General features: G+C 49.3%; 1 protein-coding gene across 2 annotated transcripts in view; it reads left to right on the plus strand.

Annotated features, from left to right (window-relative positions):
- The first annotated feature begins 4,515 nt into the window (after positions 1–4,515).
- LOC144130343 (uncharacterized) overlaps positions 4,516–17,771 on the plus strand; it is a 37,543-nt gene continuing 24,287 nt past the window's right edge. For both annotated transcript variants that reach the window (XM_077664274.1, XM_077664275.1), the window contains exons 1-4: positions 4,516–4,649; positions 6,729–6,882; positions 12,257–12,372; positions 14,747–14,856. In XM_077664274.1, the coding sequence (XP_077520400.1) occupies positions 14,758–14,856 (99 nt within the window). In that variant the 5' untranslated portion in view covers positions 4,516–4,649; positions 6,729–6,882; positions 12,257–12,372; positions 14,747–14,757. The remainder of the gene's footprint in view (positions 4,650–6,728; positions 6,883–12,256; positions 12,373–14,746; positions 14,857–17,771) is intronic.

Consider the following 17,771-nt stretch of genomic DNA (forward strand, 5'->3'; position numbering starts at 1 on the left):
CTATACCGAAAAACGTGGATCCGAATCTCCACGCGGCCAGGAGACAGGCGCGGGCAGAGTAAGTAGAACGGCATCTAGCCAAGCTCGAAAACACGGTGTTCACGGACGCAACATTATACCCGTGGAACAGGAATTCAACATGCATTAGAGCAACAGCCGTAGTGGTATACAACACAGGCAAGCTGATTACCTGCGCAACCACCGGAAGCTATACGGTAGCTGAGGCGGAGGAGGTCGCCGTGGCGCTGGCGGCGGCTGAAGGCTACCAGAAAAACAATTCACTATACATCCTTACGGACTCAAAAGAAGCATGCAGAAACTACACGAAAGGTAGACTTTGCAGAGCCGCCCTAAATATCCTCCGTAAAGTAGGGCATCTCAAGCACAACACAACCCCCAGAATAATCTGGATTCCAGTACACACGAGAATAGAGGGTAACGAAAAGGCGGATAGCTTAACTTGCGAGATCACGCACCGAGCAGAGCAGACACAAACCCTGGGTCACCACTATACCGTTGAGATCGGATATTCGGAGATATTGAATTTTCGCAGAGGAAGGAGGATTAGATACTCTCCTCCGCATAAGTCTCTAACACAGCAAGAAGCAGCTAGTTGGCGTAGGCTGCAAACCGGAACTTTAACTTACACATCCTACACAACATGCATCCTAAACAATTCAGGGACATATGCCCTTGGTGCGGGGCGACCCCCACGCTATACCATATCACCTGGGAGTGCCAACGCAACTACGCATTCCACCAACACAAAACCCCGAGTGCGGAGCAATGGGAGAGCCGGCTCACCAGCTGCGAGCTCACTTCCCAAAGGGCACTAGTGTAGCACGCAAGCGAAGCAGCTAGGATCAGTGGAGCCCTGAAATAGGGGCGCAAACTTGCTGAAAGAGGTGAAGCGTCGACAGCGATGAAGACGAAGACCGAACCGCCAATCTTTTAAGAGACCGCAATAAAGTTTCTCTCTCTCTCTCTTTCCCCATCAAAAGGAGCGCTACACTCCATGTTGTGTCGTCTGCTCAGCGCATGCATGAAGCAGATCACGCAATTGTCGCTAAATTTCTTGAACAGTAAGTTCATCGATGGAAGAAGGGTTGGCGACGAGTTCCTCGTGCGAACTACAAAGCATCCTGCTTCTGTTGAGACTAGAGGAACAGCGTTCTGCGCCGCGTTGACCCCACGGCGTTCCGCGGCATATGGGGTGCCACTTTCGATGGCTGTTCCTCTGCTCTCAGCCAGCGGCCTGACCGACCGCTTTGAGGCGCCGCCTTATTGATACACAGACGTGATAGACGATACTGTAAGCCTAGGGAGCTTCGCACTACTATCCACAGATACGTAAATGACCATGTAGGCAAAATACATTTTTTCACGTGGATCGCTCATCACCGATACCAACGGAACGAACGCTGCTTACCTAAACACGAAGTAGCGTTCGGCAGAATAAAATACGCACATTCAGAGGTTTAAGCAGTTTTTATCTTCGCAGAGGGTAAGGTTGCCGCTGCCTGTCTCGTGGGTGCACCACCAAAACGCTGCAATTGTTCAGGCGGACGAACTTCACAGACTTGCGAGGCTGCGCTGCAACCGTTCGCGAAATTTAGTCACAAAATGGCGCTGTGCGTTTGAAACGCGCGCCTTCTTTTTTTGTCTGCTAGCCTACACCTCCAAAGAAAACAGTGTAGAAAGTGTACTTACCCTCCTACACTACGCATAAAAGAAATACGCTCGTGTAGGTGTGCGGAGCTACACTTTTTCTACACTGGTAAAAAAATAGACCGATGCTACACTGGCTACACTAGTGTAGATATTGTAGGTAAAAAAATGGCCCTAGTGGAGGCTGCTTAGACGAACAACTCACTCTTTTTAGCAGGCCCGGCTCCTTTCTTGAGTGTAGCGTTCCGTGGTGAGTGCGTCTCCTGGGTCTTCTGTGGGTTCACCGGCTTTCGAGGTTAGAGGCCCGCGGTTTGGTGGCGTCTGTCTTGGTACCACTGCGCGCTAAAGTTTTACGACCGGCGTTCACGGTGTCCACACTGTACTTTTAAGTGTGATTTTTGTTGTCTTGTGTGTGCGACGATTCCGGGTTATCTGGGTGGCCGTGGTGACTTCTACGTTCTACTTCCTGAGCGGTGGAAGGGGTGGCCATTCTTCAGCGCTTCTGTTCCAAGGTTTCTTAGGATGGACGGTGAGTGCCTTACTTGGACCGTTGCTCTGATTCACTTCCGTGGGCAGTGTTGCGCTGTTGCTGTATCTTTGCGGTTCTGCCGGCCGATCGAGTTGGGTTTGATTCAAACGGGGCCGATGCTCATTCTTGGGTCAATCCTCAGCCTTCTGCTCCTGCTCAGTCTTGTTCTGCTCAGTTTTTCTACTTCTGCACATCTAGAATAGTGCTCTGTGCAGCAATTAGAGAGACATGAGAGAGAGGCCATATCGGCGGAGACCTGAACCGCGCCGTAAGGGAGGGGATAAAGGAGGGAGTGAATGAAGAAATGAAGAAACACGGACAATTGAGGGAGTTGGTGCATCATTTTAAAACTTTCGAAAGCACTGACGGGTGCCTCTCGGTGTCCCCGTAGCAGCGCATTCGAAAGTTTTAAAAAGAAATGAAGAAAGGTGCCGCAGTGGAGGGCTCCGGCTTGTGGAAAAAACCCGCGTTCTGGAAAATTCCACGCTTTCCATTTCCTGCACGTGATTACTGTTCACGTGCCTGCAGACTTTTTTAAAGCGAAAGCTTTACTACTACCCTCCGTAGTTTCTTCGCTGTTTTTTGCGCCGTGTGCGCGAGTTATACCAGAACTACGTAGGAAGCGCATGACAGCATTGACGTTACTCAGCCGCGGCCGCCGAACCCTAGCACGCGCCTCTGTTAGTATAGGCCATCGGCGTTCATTGTGTTCATTGGTGATGACAACGTTCTAGACTCCAATGATTTTTAGGAACGTAAGGGAGCATAACTGGCTCCCTTGGTCAGCGGAAGCCTCAATCGCGCTTTGAGGTACGTGGCGGTGTCGAGAGAGAGATGTGGGCTGCATGCCTTAACGCTGACAATGTTGCCGCAGACACGTGGCACTGCAGCAATAGAGCGCAGCGTTCACAGGGTGACAAACCTCTTGTGACAACCATCAACTTCCCTCTGCCAGGGCGGGCGCGCTGCGTATCGTGTGTGCGGTACGCATTCAACGTTACAGACAAAAAGCCACGTCTATGTGCTCGATACATCAGAGTTTCGCTCTCTAATCAGTCAGCAATAGTTGAACCGCAGCTAATTTTGAAGCCAAAAGCTTCACTACGCCAGCTTTTAGAGCCGTCAGCGGAGCCGCAAGTTTGGCCTCAAATATAGCTAGAGGTCACGGTGGCCGCAAGTTTCGCCTTGAACGAAGGTAGAATTCAAGCCATGAGCATAACTGGTGGTAGTCAGGATCGACACATGACGTCTAATGCAGCAGCGACATCAGCGGCTGTTACACCATCTCGACTGCTGTTGCCGACAGGATGAAAGAAAAGGAAAGTGCACGAGCCTGCCTACTGGCTTAAGCCGAGGTACGCTCGCTGCCGCGTGCTGAAAATATACAAGAGAGTTTAAGGATAAGAGAGCAAAGACAGAATGAAAAGGCCCCCGGCCAGCGTCAAGCGTCAAGCGGGAAAACGTTTGCCGGCATCGCATGCGCAGGTCAAGAAAGTTGGTTCTTCATAAAACACAGGCGCACTTAAATGCGTTCAGTAAAACGGAACGCTAGGTGTGATCGATGCGACGCCTGCCGCGGAGACCGACACCCGAACCGCGCCCGTAAGGGAAGGAAAATGAAATGCAAATTGGTTTCAAGGATAAGTATTTAGGCCAGTCTCACATATCTCCGTGGACAACCGAACCGCATCTATGGAAACCGCCGCTCGCTCGACCACACACGCAGCCAGGGAAATGCAGCTTTTAGCTTTCGACCAGGGTTAATTCCTGGTAGCTCCCCACAGCGGTCGCTCAGTGTTAAGACGCTCGGCAGATGATCCGGTGTTCCCGGGTTCGAACAAGACCGCGACGGCTACGTTCTTATGGAGGCAAAACGCTAAGGCGTCCGTGTGCTGTGCGATGTCAGTGCACGTTAAAGATCGTCAGGTGGTCGAAATTATTCCCGAACCCTCCACTACGGCACCTCTTTCTTCCTTTCCTCTTTAATTCCCTCCTTTATCCCTTCCCTTACGACGCGTTTCAAGTGTCCGCCGATACATAAGACTGATACTGCGCCATTTCCTCTCCCCACAAACAAATTATTATTATTATTATTATCATCATCATCATCATCATCATTAATATTATTATTATTATTATTATTATTATTATTATTATTATTATTATTATTATTATTATTATTATTATTATTATTATTATTATTATTATTATTATTATATTCGTTGTCATTACCAGGGTTAACCTGAGCTGAGCCACCAGCAATTTTTTTCATTTCGAACCCACGAGCCTTCGTAGCGCGCTCTCCGCGTGCTCGCCTCGCAATCTCGAAAGACCTTGGTTTGTTTCCACGTATCTTCACAAGGTTTTTATTCGGAGATTCTCGTGTTTCGTGTTACAATGCCAACAACATAACACGCCAGCGACCGACAACGCCGTTACCGGATTATCTGCGGTAAGAGCTTCTTAGCGCTATCGCGTTAAATGTTTCTACCGCCACCATCATGGCACCTCTTTCGTCTTTCACTCCAATTTCCTCACTTCCCTTAGGCGTGGTTCGGGTATGTACCGATATGTCAGACAATTTTGTGTTGAGTGTTCCTTCCAGAAACAGTGAGACAAGCAGGTTGAAACGCGTTCTCGATGACCAGCAAATGCGGGAGAGGACCGCGCAGCCAGGTATGGGTTTAGCCACTTCGATCTACACAGTTAAACAGGTCGGTCAACACAATAAAACAGCATTCGTCTTCAGCAGGTGGACAAAACCGCCGCTTACCTCAAAGCGCGATTGAGCTGTGCCCTAACCCAGAGAACCAGTTATGCGCTTGTCATTTCCTCCAAATCAACGGAGTCTAAATTGCCTTTTTGGTTTTTGAGGAAAGGAAATAGCGCTGCAATTGTCTCTCATCACGTAGGACACTGGACCCACTGCGTAAGGCAAGTGAAGAAGATGGCAGTGAAATAAGAAAGAGAGAAAGAGGTGGCATTGTGGAGGTCTCCGCAATATTAATTCGTACGCCTGGAGTTATTTAACCCACCGCGGTGGCTCAGTGGCTAGGGCGCCTGGCTACTGAGCCGGAGTTCCCGGGTTCGAATGCGACCGCGGCGGCCGTGTTTCGATGGAGGCAAAACGCTAAGGTGCCCGTGTGCTGTGCAATGTTAGTGCACGTACGTTTAGGATTCCCAGATGGTCGAAATTACTCCGGGGCCCTCCACTACGGCACCTCTTTCTTCCTTTCTTCTTTAGCTCCCTCCTTTATGCCTTCCCTTCAGGCGTCCGCCGACACCTGACACAGATACTGCGCAGTTTCCTTTCCCTAAAAAGCAATTTCAATTTTTTTCAGACTACTAAGAGCTTGACTGAGGTGTCCACTTACCCCTAATGACCCAGTTGCATTTGCTACTCAGAGGCTTTAGACAGGCGGAAACCGCTGGAACCCGGGGAGTCAGTGCTTTAGCAATAATAGGTGCTCGAACCCCAGATGGTCGAAATTATTTCGCAGAACTCTACTGCGGCGTACGGCCTTTACTGTGGGGAAGTGTCCGATAACTTCCACATGGTTTTAGTCCGTCATAAGAGTCCTTCCCTTCCTCCAAACCCTTCCCCTTCCCGAGAGGCATGGGAGGCAGCTCTGCTCAACTGCTCAGGGCTTGAGTCTCAAAGGGCTGTAGTCCAACGGGCGCGAGTAGCGGCCTCGTTCAGCGGGGTCCCGGACTAAGGACTCGACCTATGGAAAGGGCCATTTTTGTCCTGCAAACTCACTTCACTGAATAAATAGTTTTCACCATCACCACTACCACCACAACATGCGGTGGATTAGGCACAAATATCAGGCAAAAAACTTTAGTAGTAATGATGCAGGAGGCGTCCTTTGTATTTTCTTAGTCACCTTGGCGGAATACATCTGACACAATGTCAATACACATAAGCCCATCCGTCGCTAGTATATTTTTGTACTTTGTATGTTAGTATGCTTTTCGTGCCGATACACCGTCCTAGCGAATTCGTTCTGAAGCAGGGCGAAGTCTCAGATCTTTTGCAGACAAGCCTACCCTTTGCACTCGATAACTCTCGACGCGACACGTAACGAAGCATGGATTCCCTGCACTGGTTGTAAAGCGCCGCTCTAGTGGCATCCGGAGGAACAATTCGAAGTGGCGTCCTCCTTGTCATCGTTAGGGGCCAAGATCGTCTCTATCGAATCCAGCTGCACAAGCGACTTTGTCTTAGCACTTCGTCTCGCAAAGCCAGCGCTCCGCTGTCCACGCGATACTGGTGTGTCCGTCCCAAGGTTGGCCAACAAACGCGCTGTGAACGCGGCGCACGACAACGTCACGTGCCACTGTTGGCAGCAGTGCTTGATGCAGGGCACTGGTGTTCGACCCATCGAGAGGCCAGACCTCACTGCGACGCGCGTACTGGGGAGCGTTATCACGGTGGTGGTGGTGGTTATGCATAACGGTGTCGATCCAAATCAACGCGGACGCGTTGCTAAACGCAGCAAGCCTGTGATAAGCAGCGACGACGATGCAGGCGGTGTGGCGGTCGGCGAGTCGGAGGTCACCGGAGCCACGGCGGGTCAACGCAAGACACCAGGCAGCTGCTGGTGTGGGGATGACCCCGGATTCAGTGCCCGACACACCCTGACCGACGACTTGACCGGCGTGGTGGTGATCAGCGGGGGCAGGTGAGTCAGTCCTGATTGAAATTTATTCTCCATGAAAACTTGTGAAAATTGTGAAACGCGGCAGGTCAGTAATTTAAAGAAGCGAAGTATGCTGTCCAGTTGAGTTTGTAATGAACGAAATATCGAAATTTACTTCGGTTCATTCGATTGGAAATAAAGGACGCGTAGATGCGTGCACGTGGGCTTCTACACGAAAAATGATGGACACTAAACGCTGTGCACACAACTTCTTCGTGCCGGAATTCGAACACTGTCTAATGCGCAGGAGCCATGTCTCACTCACTAGGCTTTCTCGATTCTTATCTGGTTAGCTTCATATATTATGGAAGCGTAAAGCCTCTCTACGCTAGGTAAAGCAGTCTTCGGTTAGGCAGCGCAACTACCTTGAACGACGTTCATTCCAGCCAGGATAGCCATGCATGACCATATGTAGTACAGTTATGGTGTCGAACCCTTGACCCCTGATCTTGAACCATTACCTTTAGTTGGCCTTTGACCTTTGATATTGGGCGAATTCTGGATTGATCTTTGACTTTAAGAATATCCGATGGGGTCATGTGATGCTACGTGATGATATACGATGGGGGTGTCGAACGACCATGTGATAATAAGTCATAGCCACGTGGTCGTGTGGGTATATATAGAATTGCTGTCGTGAGCGTGTAGCGGCCATTCTATCCATACCCACACAACCACGTGGCTAAGACGTGGTACTCTTGTGAGTGTGTAGCGGAGTAGCAGCGGTGGCTTCTTGGCCTCACGGGGGCCCTCTCTAGGGACTCTGGCACATGTGGCAAGGGCTCCTTGCCACCGGGGTTATCTGTTGCTAATCCGTCGTCGTCGCCTCTGATGACGCAGTTGTGTCGACCGCGCGTCTCTTCTTTCACTCTGTCGTATGCTATCTTTCAACTCTCGTACTGTCTGCACGAGACAGCAATTGTGACTCAGCTTGAGCCAGTGCGCAATCCCGTGCAATTTCCTTTCCAGTCTTCCTGCAGCCGCAACAACAAAAGCGTATAGCGGAGCTCCAAGGGACGAGTCTAAGACGCTTAGCAAGCGAGCTTGCTTTTCGCTGAATTCCGGGGTTAGCCAAGTTTAGCTGCTATTTTTTTTTTGCACGGCTTGTCTCAATGTCCTTAGGGTGCATACTCTCTAGTTTCTGCAGTGATGTGACCTACAGTCGTGTCCAACGTGACCGGAAGGAAAGAAACGTTGGTAGTACTTTGGTTTTTTTGAGGAATTTTAAATCAGCCGTGGCACACACACACGCGCGCACACAAAAAACGAGCGGGAACACTGGTCTATTCCCCACTCTTTCGAATATATATAAATGCACAATTCGTTAGCACTTCCGAGCCCGCATTCCGTACTGAAATTGGCTGAGACCATAGAGTAATGTGCATCTTTATAATACAGATATAAAAAAAAATTTATCGCTTAAACCGCTGGCTCGATTCCGGCAAACCTGAGCACAGAGCTTGCATATTGTAGTACATTTTGTGTCGTAGCAAGTTTTACAACCATAATTACTTCATTCAGCCGTGAATGATGAAACTCCGCAATTGTCTCCGTCTAGATTGATGAAACGAAAGCCGCCAGCGCCGAATTGTTGCGAAGGACGCCAGAGACGCCATAAAAGGATTTGCGCAGCTTGTAATGATGACCTCGGCACTCTTAGCATTATAACGCTTTCTTATACGAACACCCTTTGGCGAACACCCAGAGTCGGCGGCTTTTGGTTCGTCAATTTCTAGGCAGACGATTAAGGGTTTGCATCGTGCGCTGCTTAACGAGGTAGGTACCGTTGACAAACATATTACGAGACAAAAGTTACAGCAACACCTAATTTGTGTGCGCAGTTTCAGCGTAAACGAGGCAGTGGTTAATTATAATAATAATTGTTTTTTTGGGGGAAAGGAACTGGCGCAGTATCTGTCGCATATATCGTAGGACACCTGAACCGCGCCGTAAGGGAAGGGATAAGGGAAGGAGTTAAAGAGGAAAGGAAGAAGGAGGTGCCGTAGTAAAGGGCTTCGGAATAATTTCGACCACCTGGGGATCTTTAACGTGCACTGACATCGCACAGCACACGGGCGCCTTAGCGTTTTTCCTGCATAAAAACGCAGCCGCCGCGGTCGGGTTCGAACCCGGGAACTCCGGATCAGTAGTCGAGCGCCCTAACCACTGAGCCACCGCGGCGAGTCAGGCAATGGTTGAGGCGAGAAAATTTTTAAGTCGTGCCGCAGTGGCTCAGTGGTTAGAACGCTCGGATATTGATCTCGAGTTCCCGGGTTCTTTCCCGACCGCGGCGGCAGCGTTTCGATGGAGGCGATACGCAAAGGCACCCATGTGCTGTGGGATGTCAGTGCACGTTAAAGATCCCCAGGTGGTCGATATTATCTGGGAGCCCTCCACTACAGCACTGCCTTTCTCCTTTCAGTCCATCCTTTATCTCTTCCCTTACGGTGCGGTTCAGGTTTTCCGCCGATATGTGGGACAGATACTGCGCCATTTTTCCTTTTCCCAAGAACCAATTTTCCTTTACAATAAAGATGCACTATACTGTATATGCTATGCGTCTCGTATATTGGACGCGATCACATCTGCAGCATTGAATGAAACGCATAAAGGAGCACAAACATGAGCTGATGGAGAAGAAATATAGACGTGGTCGAATAAGGCTTTCAAAGAGGTGTCTTAGCACCTTGAAAAAAAACCGCTAGTATCCACACCTAACTTCCTCATAGATAATCCTGTTTATTTTTTGCTTTTGGCTTTTGAATCCTCTGAGGGTTTCACTTGGTGCTAAGAGCAATATTGCAGCTTTATGGCAGTGAGATATATATTGATAGGCGTTTTACTTGGTGCGGATAAAACACGTCAGGTCATTGAAAGGGAACGGATTGCATATTAACGCGATAGCGTTAAGGATCTCGTGTAGCCGGTGTCGTCGGCGTCTTTGGCCGTGAGCGAAAAATGCCGCATCTCGATGGACACCTAAACCGCGCATTAAGGAAAGGGATTCTCCTCTTACGGCGCGGTAAGGGTGTCCAGTGAGAATTGTAATACAGACGTAATTTCCTTTCCTTACAATAAATTTTCATTTCAATTTCCTGCCCTTACGGCCGGTTCCGGTGTCCAGAGAGATATTTGACACAGGCGTCCATTCCTTTCGTTATTTTTTGGATTGGAAAACGTTTATTAACGGCTTGAGTTATAAATGGGTTTGTTGATCTTGTTAGGCGGCCATCAGTGGAGACTGGCGGCGACCTCTTCGGCTCTCGTCACCACCTGTACTTGAGTTTCCAGGTCGGAGCTGAGCAACAAGGTCTCCCACGAGTCAGGGAGCGCGAGCCTCTTGAGCGATATTGGTAGGGATCTCTCGGACAGTTCCAGAAGATGTGGTCTACGGTGGCTTTGCCGCTGCATTTGCTGCACTCCGGCTTAAATCCATCCGAGTACACATGGCTTAGGGCAGCTTGATTATGGAGAGCACCTCCCTAAGTACCTCCACAGTACCTCCTGTTCTTTGTTTAGGGTTTTATGGGGAGCAGGGATGGTTAGCCTTTATAGCCTGTTATTGTGAGTAATATCACGGTAGGTATTAAGGCCGTCTCTCGTCATTTCGTCGTCCGCGTTAGCGTCCACAGCTCGGCTGATAGACCCTCGAGCTTTATCGTGGGCTGTCTCATTCCCCGTGTTTGACGAGTGAGCCGGTACCCAAACCCATTCCACGTCTGTCCGGGTAAATCCTGAGAATTCTCAAAGAGATGGCAGATTTCTGCCCTTGGCGAAATTGCCAATGGCTGCTTTTGAATCGCTGACAATCACTTCTGCTCGCGGGTTTGTCAACGCCAAGGCGATTGCCTCTTCTTCGGATATTTCTGAAGAGTTGGTGCGAACTGTCGCGTTTGCAATGAGTTGGCCTTCCATGGTCACCGCGGCTATCGTGAATGCTTTCTCGGGTGTTGGGTAAGCTGCCGCGTCTACGTAGACTACGTCCTGTCCGCCCTCAAGTTTCTTAGCTAGAGCTTTTGTTCTGGCCTTGCGTCTTCCTACGTGATGGACGGGGTGCATATTTTTCGGTAATAGTTTTACCGTGATTGTCCTTCGGAGATTGGACGGGATTTTCGAGTATCCGCGTTGAGCGGTTCCGTGTTTATTCCGAGCCTTTCTAAGATTGCTCTGCCTTCATTGGTTCTAGTGAGCCGAGCACTTGTATTCTACGATGGGCCTCACTCAATTCGTCTAGCGTGTTGTGTAGGCCGATTTGCAGTAACTTCTCAGTGGAGGTGTTGACTGGAAGACATAGGGCTGCCTTGTAGGCCTTCCTGATGATTCCTTCAATTTTGAGTTTCTCAGCGTTGTTTAACTGTAGCTAGGGGAGGGCGTAATTCATCCTGCTGATGACAAAGGCTTGCACCAACCGACATAGATCTTTTTCCTTAACTCCTGTTTTTCTGTTTCGCTATCCGTGTTATGCATACATGAGATGTAAGTCCCTAACAGTTTCTGTGCAAAAAAAATCTATCAACGTGCCAACTACAAATGTTAGTGTTTGGTTCCTTTAAGCCCATGTATTACGCGAATAAAGCCTTGACTAATACGTGCACGTTTGTGTACGTACAAACGTCGGCGTAGGCGCCCATCCTTTCACCGCTACCCTGATATTTTTTGTGTGTGCGGACTATGGCCTTAACACCAGCAGTTGATGATACCTTTGGAGGGGAAGACGGCCGCTTTTGCGCGTTTCACCGGCGGAGCTCACTTGAGAGTGGGAGATGAAAATGATAAGTATTGGGTTTTTAGGAAACGAAATGGCGCAGTATCAGTCTCATATATCCGCGGACACCTGAACCACGCCGTAAGGGAAGAGATAAAGGAGATAGCGAAAAAAGAAAGGTAGAAAGAGGTGCCGTAGTGGAAGGCTGCGGAATAATTACGGCCACCTGGTGATCTTTAACATGCACTGACATCGCACAGCACACGAGCGCCTTAGCGTTTTGTCTCCATAAAACGCAGCCGCTGCGATCGAGTTCGAACCCGGGAACTCCGGATCAGTAACCGAGCGCCTTAACCACTGAGCCACCGCGGTGGGTATGAAAGTAATCGAAAATTGGTTTTGGGGGAAAGGAAATGTCGCAGAATGTCTCACATATCGGCGGACACTTTAACCGCGCCGCAAATAATGGAAGGGATACAGGAGGAACTGAGAGAAAAAAAGGTAAAAAAGAGGTGCTGTAGTGGAAGACTCTTGAATAATTTGGACCACCTGGGCATATTTAATGCGCATGGGTACAGTGCATGGGTAGTCTGTGTATTCCTGCTGTGGCACTCATAATTAATGCTCTTCCTGTTATTGCTCGCGTCGCAGGTTCCCTTGCCTTCACATCGGCCTCGTTGGACTCCGCCCCGACGTGAGGTACTTAGTGGCCCTGGACTTCGTGGAAGTGAAGAGCCTTGATGGATCATCTTCCTACGAATTTACCGGTATATCAAGTGTAACTATCAATTCAATTCAAGATGACAAGACAGGCCCCTCATAGCCGTAGGGAAATGAAACTTGGTTGTCAGGAAAGAAAATGGCGCAGCAACTGTCTCACGTATCTCGGTGAACACCCGAACCGCGCTGTAAGGGAAGGGATAAAGGAAGCAGTGAAAGCAGAAAAGAAGAAAGAAGTGCCGTAGTGAAGGTCCGCGGCAAAAGTTCGACCACTTGGGGATTTTTAACGTGCACTTGATGTCGACTACTTGGTGGGCGCTGCTGCGCGTGCGCGGAAACCTCGCGGCCGCTTTGAGCGTGCGCGCTTTGTTTATTTTGTATATATGCCATTCGCATTACTGCGATGATATAATCAATGTGCAATAAGTTCGAAGCAAGCATATATACTAGCTGCGCATGCACCCATCAGAGCGAGGGTAAGTTTACGATGTCAAGTAGAGTTATCGCGATGGGTCCTTGGCGAGGGCTTCAATTATGTTAAATAAAAATAGCGGACGCTTTAGCATGTCTAAGCGTGTAATATCGTGCAGTAGCACTAGTTACTGTGGGCACTTAAGGTCGTTAAGTGCAAATTGCCTTTGACCTAAGGACCTCTACAATAAAGGCCTTTCCTCGTAAGGTATTTACTATAAAGTCGTTCACCCTAAAGTGTTTTACCTTAAAGGCCTCCACACTGCCGGATGTACACACCTGGAAGGTTAACCACAACCCGGTGGGCTGCAGGTTGGCCGCTTGCGACAAGCAGGCTTCTGAAACGGGTGTATGCTTGAAATCGGAAAATAAAAAAATATAATTAGTTGGCTCCATTACCGCTTATTACCCCCCTCCCCCCTTTCCCCAGAATTTTTACTCTTGTTGGGCCCTGCCGTGGTGGCTCAGAGGCCCAGGGACGCGGGTTGGAATTGAGTTGAGTAACCGGTAGCCAGCTTTCTTTCTTGCTTGTTTTCCTGTATGAAAAACTTCATGATGGGTTTATGTTCTCTTCACAATTATATCATCACACAAAATTATTGCGTTGCAGCACAGGGGTTTCTTTTTGAGAGAGCCCCAAGTAAGAAAAGTGTTTTTTCGGTATACCCGTTAGGGTCGGTATCTGACGTCAAAACAAACATCCTGACGTCAAAGCAGGAGGATCTGACCTCAAAACAAACGTTTTTCGGTAATTGTGCCATTTATGCTAGGCAATATTTTATGAGGAGCAGGATTTTATAATTGCGTTGACACGTTGCTGTAAAGTTCCAGTAATTACTGGTTATTAGTAGACCTGCGAAGTGCGCTCCTGGCACTGTTCTGTAGTAACAGACTCGGTGCACTTCAGAAGTCACGATGTAGATTCAAATGCTTTACGTGACAGCGTATGCAGCTCGCGCAGTCGAAAAGCCCTCAGTGTCGTAGTAGTAGTTCTCGGCACCACTCGTCGGAAATATTCTAGGGCTGCGTAAAAATCAGAGGGCACGCACGCTCTATGAATAAAAGGTCGAGGTCTTGTTCGGGAATAAGCCAAGGCCTTTGGCGTTCGTGACAGGGAGGCTTCCACTCCGCCACGACGGCTCCATCTTTTAACACGAATATAGGCGCGTCTAGTGAATGCATGGGTTTCTTAGACGCTTACCTTCGAGGTCTGTACTGAGGCATAGATGAATAAATACTGGAGTAATTATGGATTAATTTTATTGGAGTAAATATCAGCATGTCGGAATTCAGCGAGTACCATGCGTGTCCGCTGAATTTCCTCCGTGCTTGGCGTGCAGCCGTAGCGCCATCGTTTGGCACACACTGAAATCGCCCTTTATCATGCATGACACTGGCCCGGCAGATGGCGCCAGCGTCGTAGTAGTGACGTTCTTTTCTGAACATGTGTAATAGAACCACAGCCGTCTGCGAGTGCTAACGTGAAGCAGTGTCTGTTATTTTCAGAGGCCTGCTAGAGACACTCAGCGATTTGTCCAACGCGCAAGGCGATGGCTTTCCGTGGACTCCCTGGCAGCTCTGCAACACGCCGTCGCATTCCACTCTTAAAGGCGAAGCTTAAGCTACCTCTAATTTTTGAACTATTGCTTACTTTGTAATAGAAAAAGTACACAAATCGTTCGTGAATATGTTCGCAAGCTTGCGTCAGCGCATGCAGTTAACATTCATGAGTGCCGGAGAAATTTAATTCGGGCGAGCTGTTTGGGTCCGCCGCGTTAGAAGCCACGGATGCACTTATTAGCAACCTTGATTTTATCCTTTCCCCCAGAGTTACTGTGTACTTTGCCATGAGGAACAGAACGGAAGGTAAAGCTTCTTGTTTACTGCGTGTTGTTTTTCTGAGCTGTGACGTTGACGATCGTGCGCCCGACGCGTCGCAACTTTTCGCAGAGCCGTATTTCATGCCGCGGCCGAACAACCAGTCGGGGATGCAGTGGATGGACGGCGTGCTATGCTTCAACCTGAACTCCATCGCCAACGGAGGACTGCGAGAGAGCGGTGTACGTATACTGACCCCTCTGCTGCACCCTTTCCGAACATCTACGCGTGAAATTTCTCTGCAGCTTTCTCGTGGAAGCTGCCGGGCTACGAATGACGCCAACGTTTAGGGTTTCCCGGCGGCAACTGGCTACACTTATCCTTCCAAAGTTGGCTGCGGTATTTAAGAGCTGTCAGAGACGAGTTGTTCGTGAACACTTGCTTAAGGCTTCGCGGTAGTGGCGGATGCGTGTGAAGGCTGGCCTACGCTTTGCTACACGATGTTGAGATGCAACAGTCCGGTGATTAAATTTTGTTTTCCACTTGGCACTAAAGCCTTCACCATCGCAAAGGATTTTTGGGAAGAACCCTCGGGTCTAAACCCGTCGGGAGCATGAAACTGTGGACAACCGGTGTATTGGGAGGAGGAGGAGGAGGAGGAGGAGGGACCACTTTATTTTTAGAAAATGTATTTTAAGAAAAGAGCAAAAGGTGTACAAAGGTGGGCTCCTCTTTGTTCAAGAGTGCACGGGCTTCGACTTAACCGAGAGCACTGTCCACTAGCCATGTTGGCCAGTTGGCTGCGTAGCACGCAGCGCGGCCTGTCATGAAGAGGGGTACCGGTTGGGTGTTCGGGGAACTGCCATGATTTGGTAGCATTCCCACTGGCACTGCATGAGGGTGGCCTCCGATGCCTCACATGTTGAGCAGAGTCGGAGGGTCAAGGCAGGGTAGCAGCCATGAAGAAGGTGAGGTGAGATGTAGCAGTTCGTCTGCAGTTGCCGCCAGACCGCACTATATTAAAGCGAAAGCCTTTTTTGGCTCATGAGTGGCGTGGACGGATGTTGTAGACGGAAGCTGTAGACGGAAGTTATCCGCAAGAACTGTCAGTCATAAGTTGTGTGGTAAATACCACAAAAATGTAAAAGTTGATTTAGCAGCAATTCTTTAGCAACGTATATGCAATGAAATAAACCAAAAATAAACAAATAAAATCAGAAAGTAAAAAGTGTTAAAGATAGAAAAACCCAAAGAAGCAAGAACAAAACAAAATTTAAAAAGAATGAAAAATAAAACCAAAAGAATGGAGGACGCTTAAGGTTCGTCTTAAGAGTGGGACGCGACAGTGTGTTGCAGCGTTGTCAAGGGGTCCATGCAACACCATCGCCGTTCGGCGCGACGCGCTGCCCGTTGGACAATTTAAGGAAAGGACGCATGACTTACATGTCTCGGTGGACACCCGAACAGGGCCTTGAGGGAAGCAACATGAAATAAAAAAAAATTAATTTGGATTAGCTGACCTAGTCCAGGATGTACAAATCGAGATATCGGCGTTCACTGTGTTCATTGGCGTTGGCGTTGATGTTTTACACGGCGATGGCCTTGAGGAAAGGGAGGGCGCATAACTGGCTCCGCGGATATGCGGTCGCCTCATTCTTCATTTGATACATGTGGCGGGGGTGATAGAGAGATGTGGGCTGAATGCATAAGCACTGACAGCGTTGTGGCTGACATGCGCCACTCTAGCGTTCATTTGGCGATCAATCTCTCGCGATCAACCATAACTGCATGCCACCGCCCAGGGTGTCAGGGAGGGCGCGCTGCCTATCCTTTGTGCGGGACGCAATCAAAGCAGGCTTTTGCAGTTGGACACCAACGCCACGTATATGAAATCGAGATTAAGGTTTCCACTGACCCGCGGAGCGGGTTCTGCGCCTTTCTTTTCGTGAAAATGAACGGCCTTTGCAAAGTTGTACACGCCAAAGAACTCTATGAACGCCGTTGTCTCACTTGTTTCTTTGGTTACTGAGGAAAGTGAATGGTACAGTAACCGTATCACATATCTCGGTGGACACCACGGAGCGAGAGAGAGAGAGAGAGAGAAAGAGAGATACACGCCGTTTAGCGAGACGTGGCTGTCGTACTTCTGACGTTTCAGACTCAGCTTTGCTGCGTCGTTTAGCGAGACGTTCTTCTCGTTCGGGTGTCTCGGACGCTCGTTGAGCTTCGATCCTTTCATTTCTTCGCTCCTTTTCAGCCAACTCTCGTGGTAGCACATCTGTATCGGTAGTATATCACGGCTATTCTCTGCCAAGCGGTTATAGATTCGGCCTCCGCAATAAAAACGCGCTTGCGGCGAACGTAAAACGATGACGCATAACGCGCGGCAGCGGCCACCTGTGCCACGCGTGGCATGACGCGCGGCAGCGGCGAGAGGTCAGTCGACGGAGTCTTCCGACGTATAGTCCTCCGGCATATCCTCCGACTTAACCTCCGACATACGCCGGCTCGCGCGAAGCGCAGTGCTGACTTACGTAGTGAAGCTTTTTGCTTCAAAATTGGTTTTAAGGGAAGAAAATGAAGCCTGTCTCACATATCTCGGTGGACACCCCGGACCGCGCCGTAAGGGAAGAAAAATTAATGTGGGTTAGCTCAGCTAATCCAGGATATACAAAACGAAAGTTGTTGGCATTCACTGTCGTCATTGGCGTTGGCGTTGACAATGTTCTTCACGGCGATGGCTCTAAGGGAAAGAAGGGCGCATAACTGGCTCTCTGGATATGTGGACGCCTCATTCGTGCTTTCGATACATGTGGCGGTGGTGAGAGAGAGATATGGCCTATATGCATTAGCGCTGACAGCGTTGTGGCTGACATGCGGCACTGCAGCAATAGCTAGACCGCAGCCTTGATTTTTTTATCTATCTCTCGCAATCAGCCATTACACAACATGCCACATCCCAGGGTGATGGTGGTGGTGAAAACATTTATTTATCATAGAAAGAGTTATTGGGGGTCGTGACATGAAGGGTCAGGTCCTTACAACGACTTGGTGGGACGCCTAGTCAGGCATCACATTGGCGATCGCCGCAGCCCGGGCGCGCTGTATTAAGGCCCTTTGGGCCTCGAAGGTGCAGCAGCCGGATAGGGTCGCCTTT

The sequence above is a fragment of the Amblyomma americanum genome, chromosome 4, assembly GCF_052857255.1.
Source record: "Amblyomma americanum isolate KBUSLIRL-KWMA chromosome 4, ASM5285725v1, whole genome shotgun sequence".
Classification (NCBI taxonomy): Eukaryota; Metazoa; Arthropoda; class Arachnida; order Ixodida; family Ixodidae; genus Amblyomma; species Amblyomma americanum.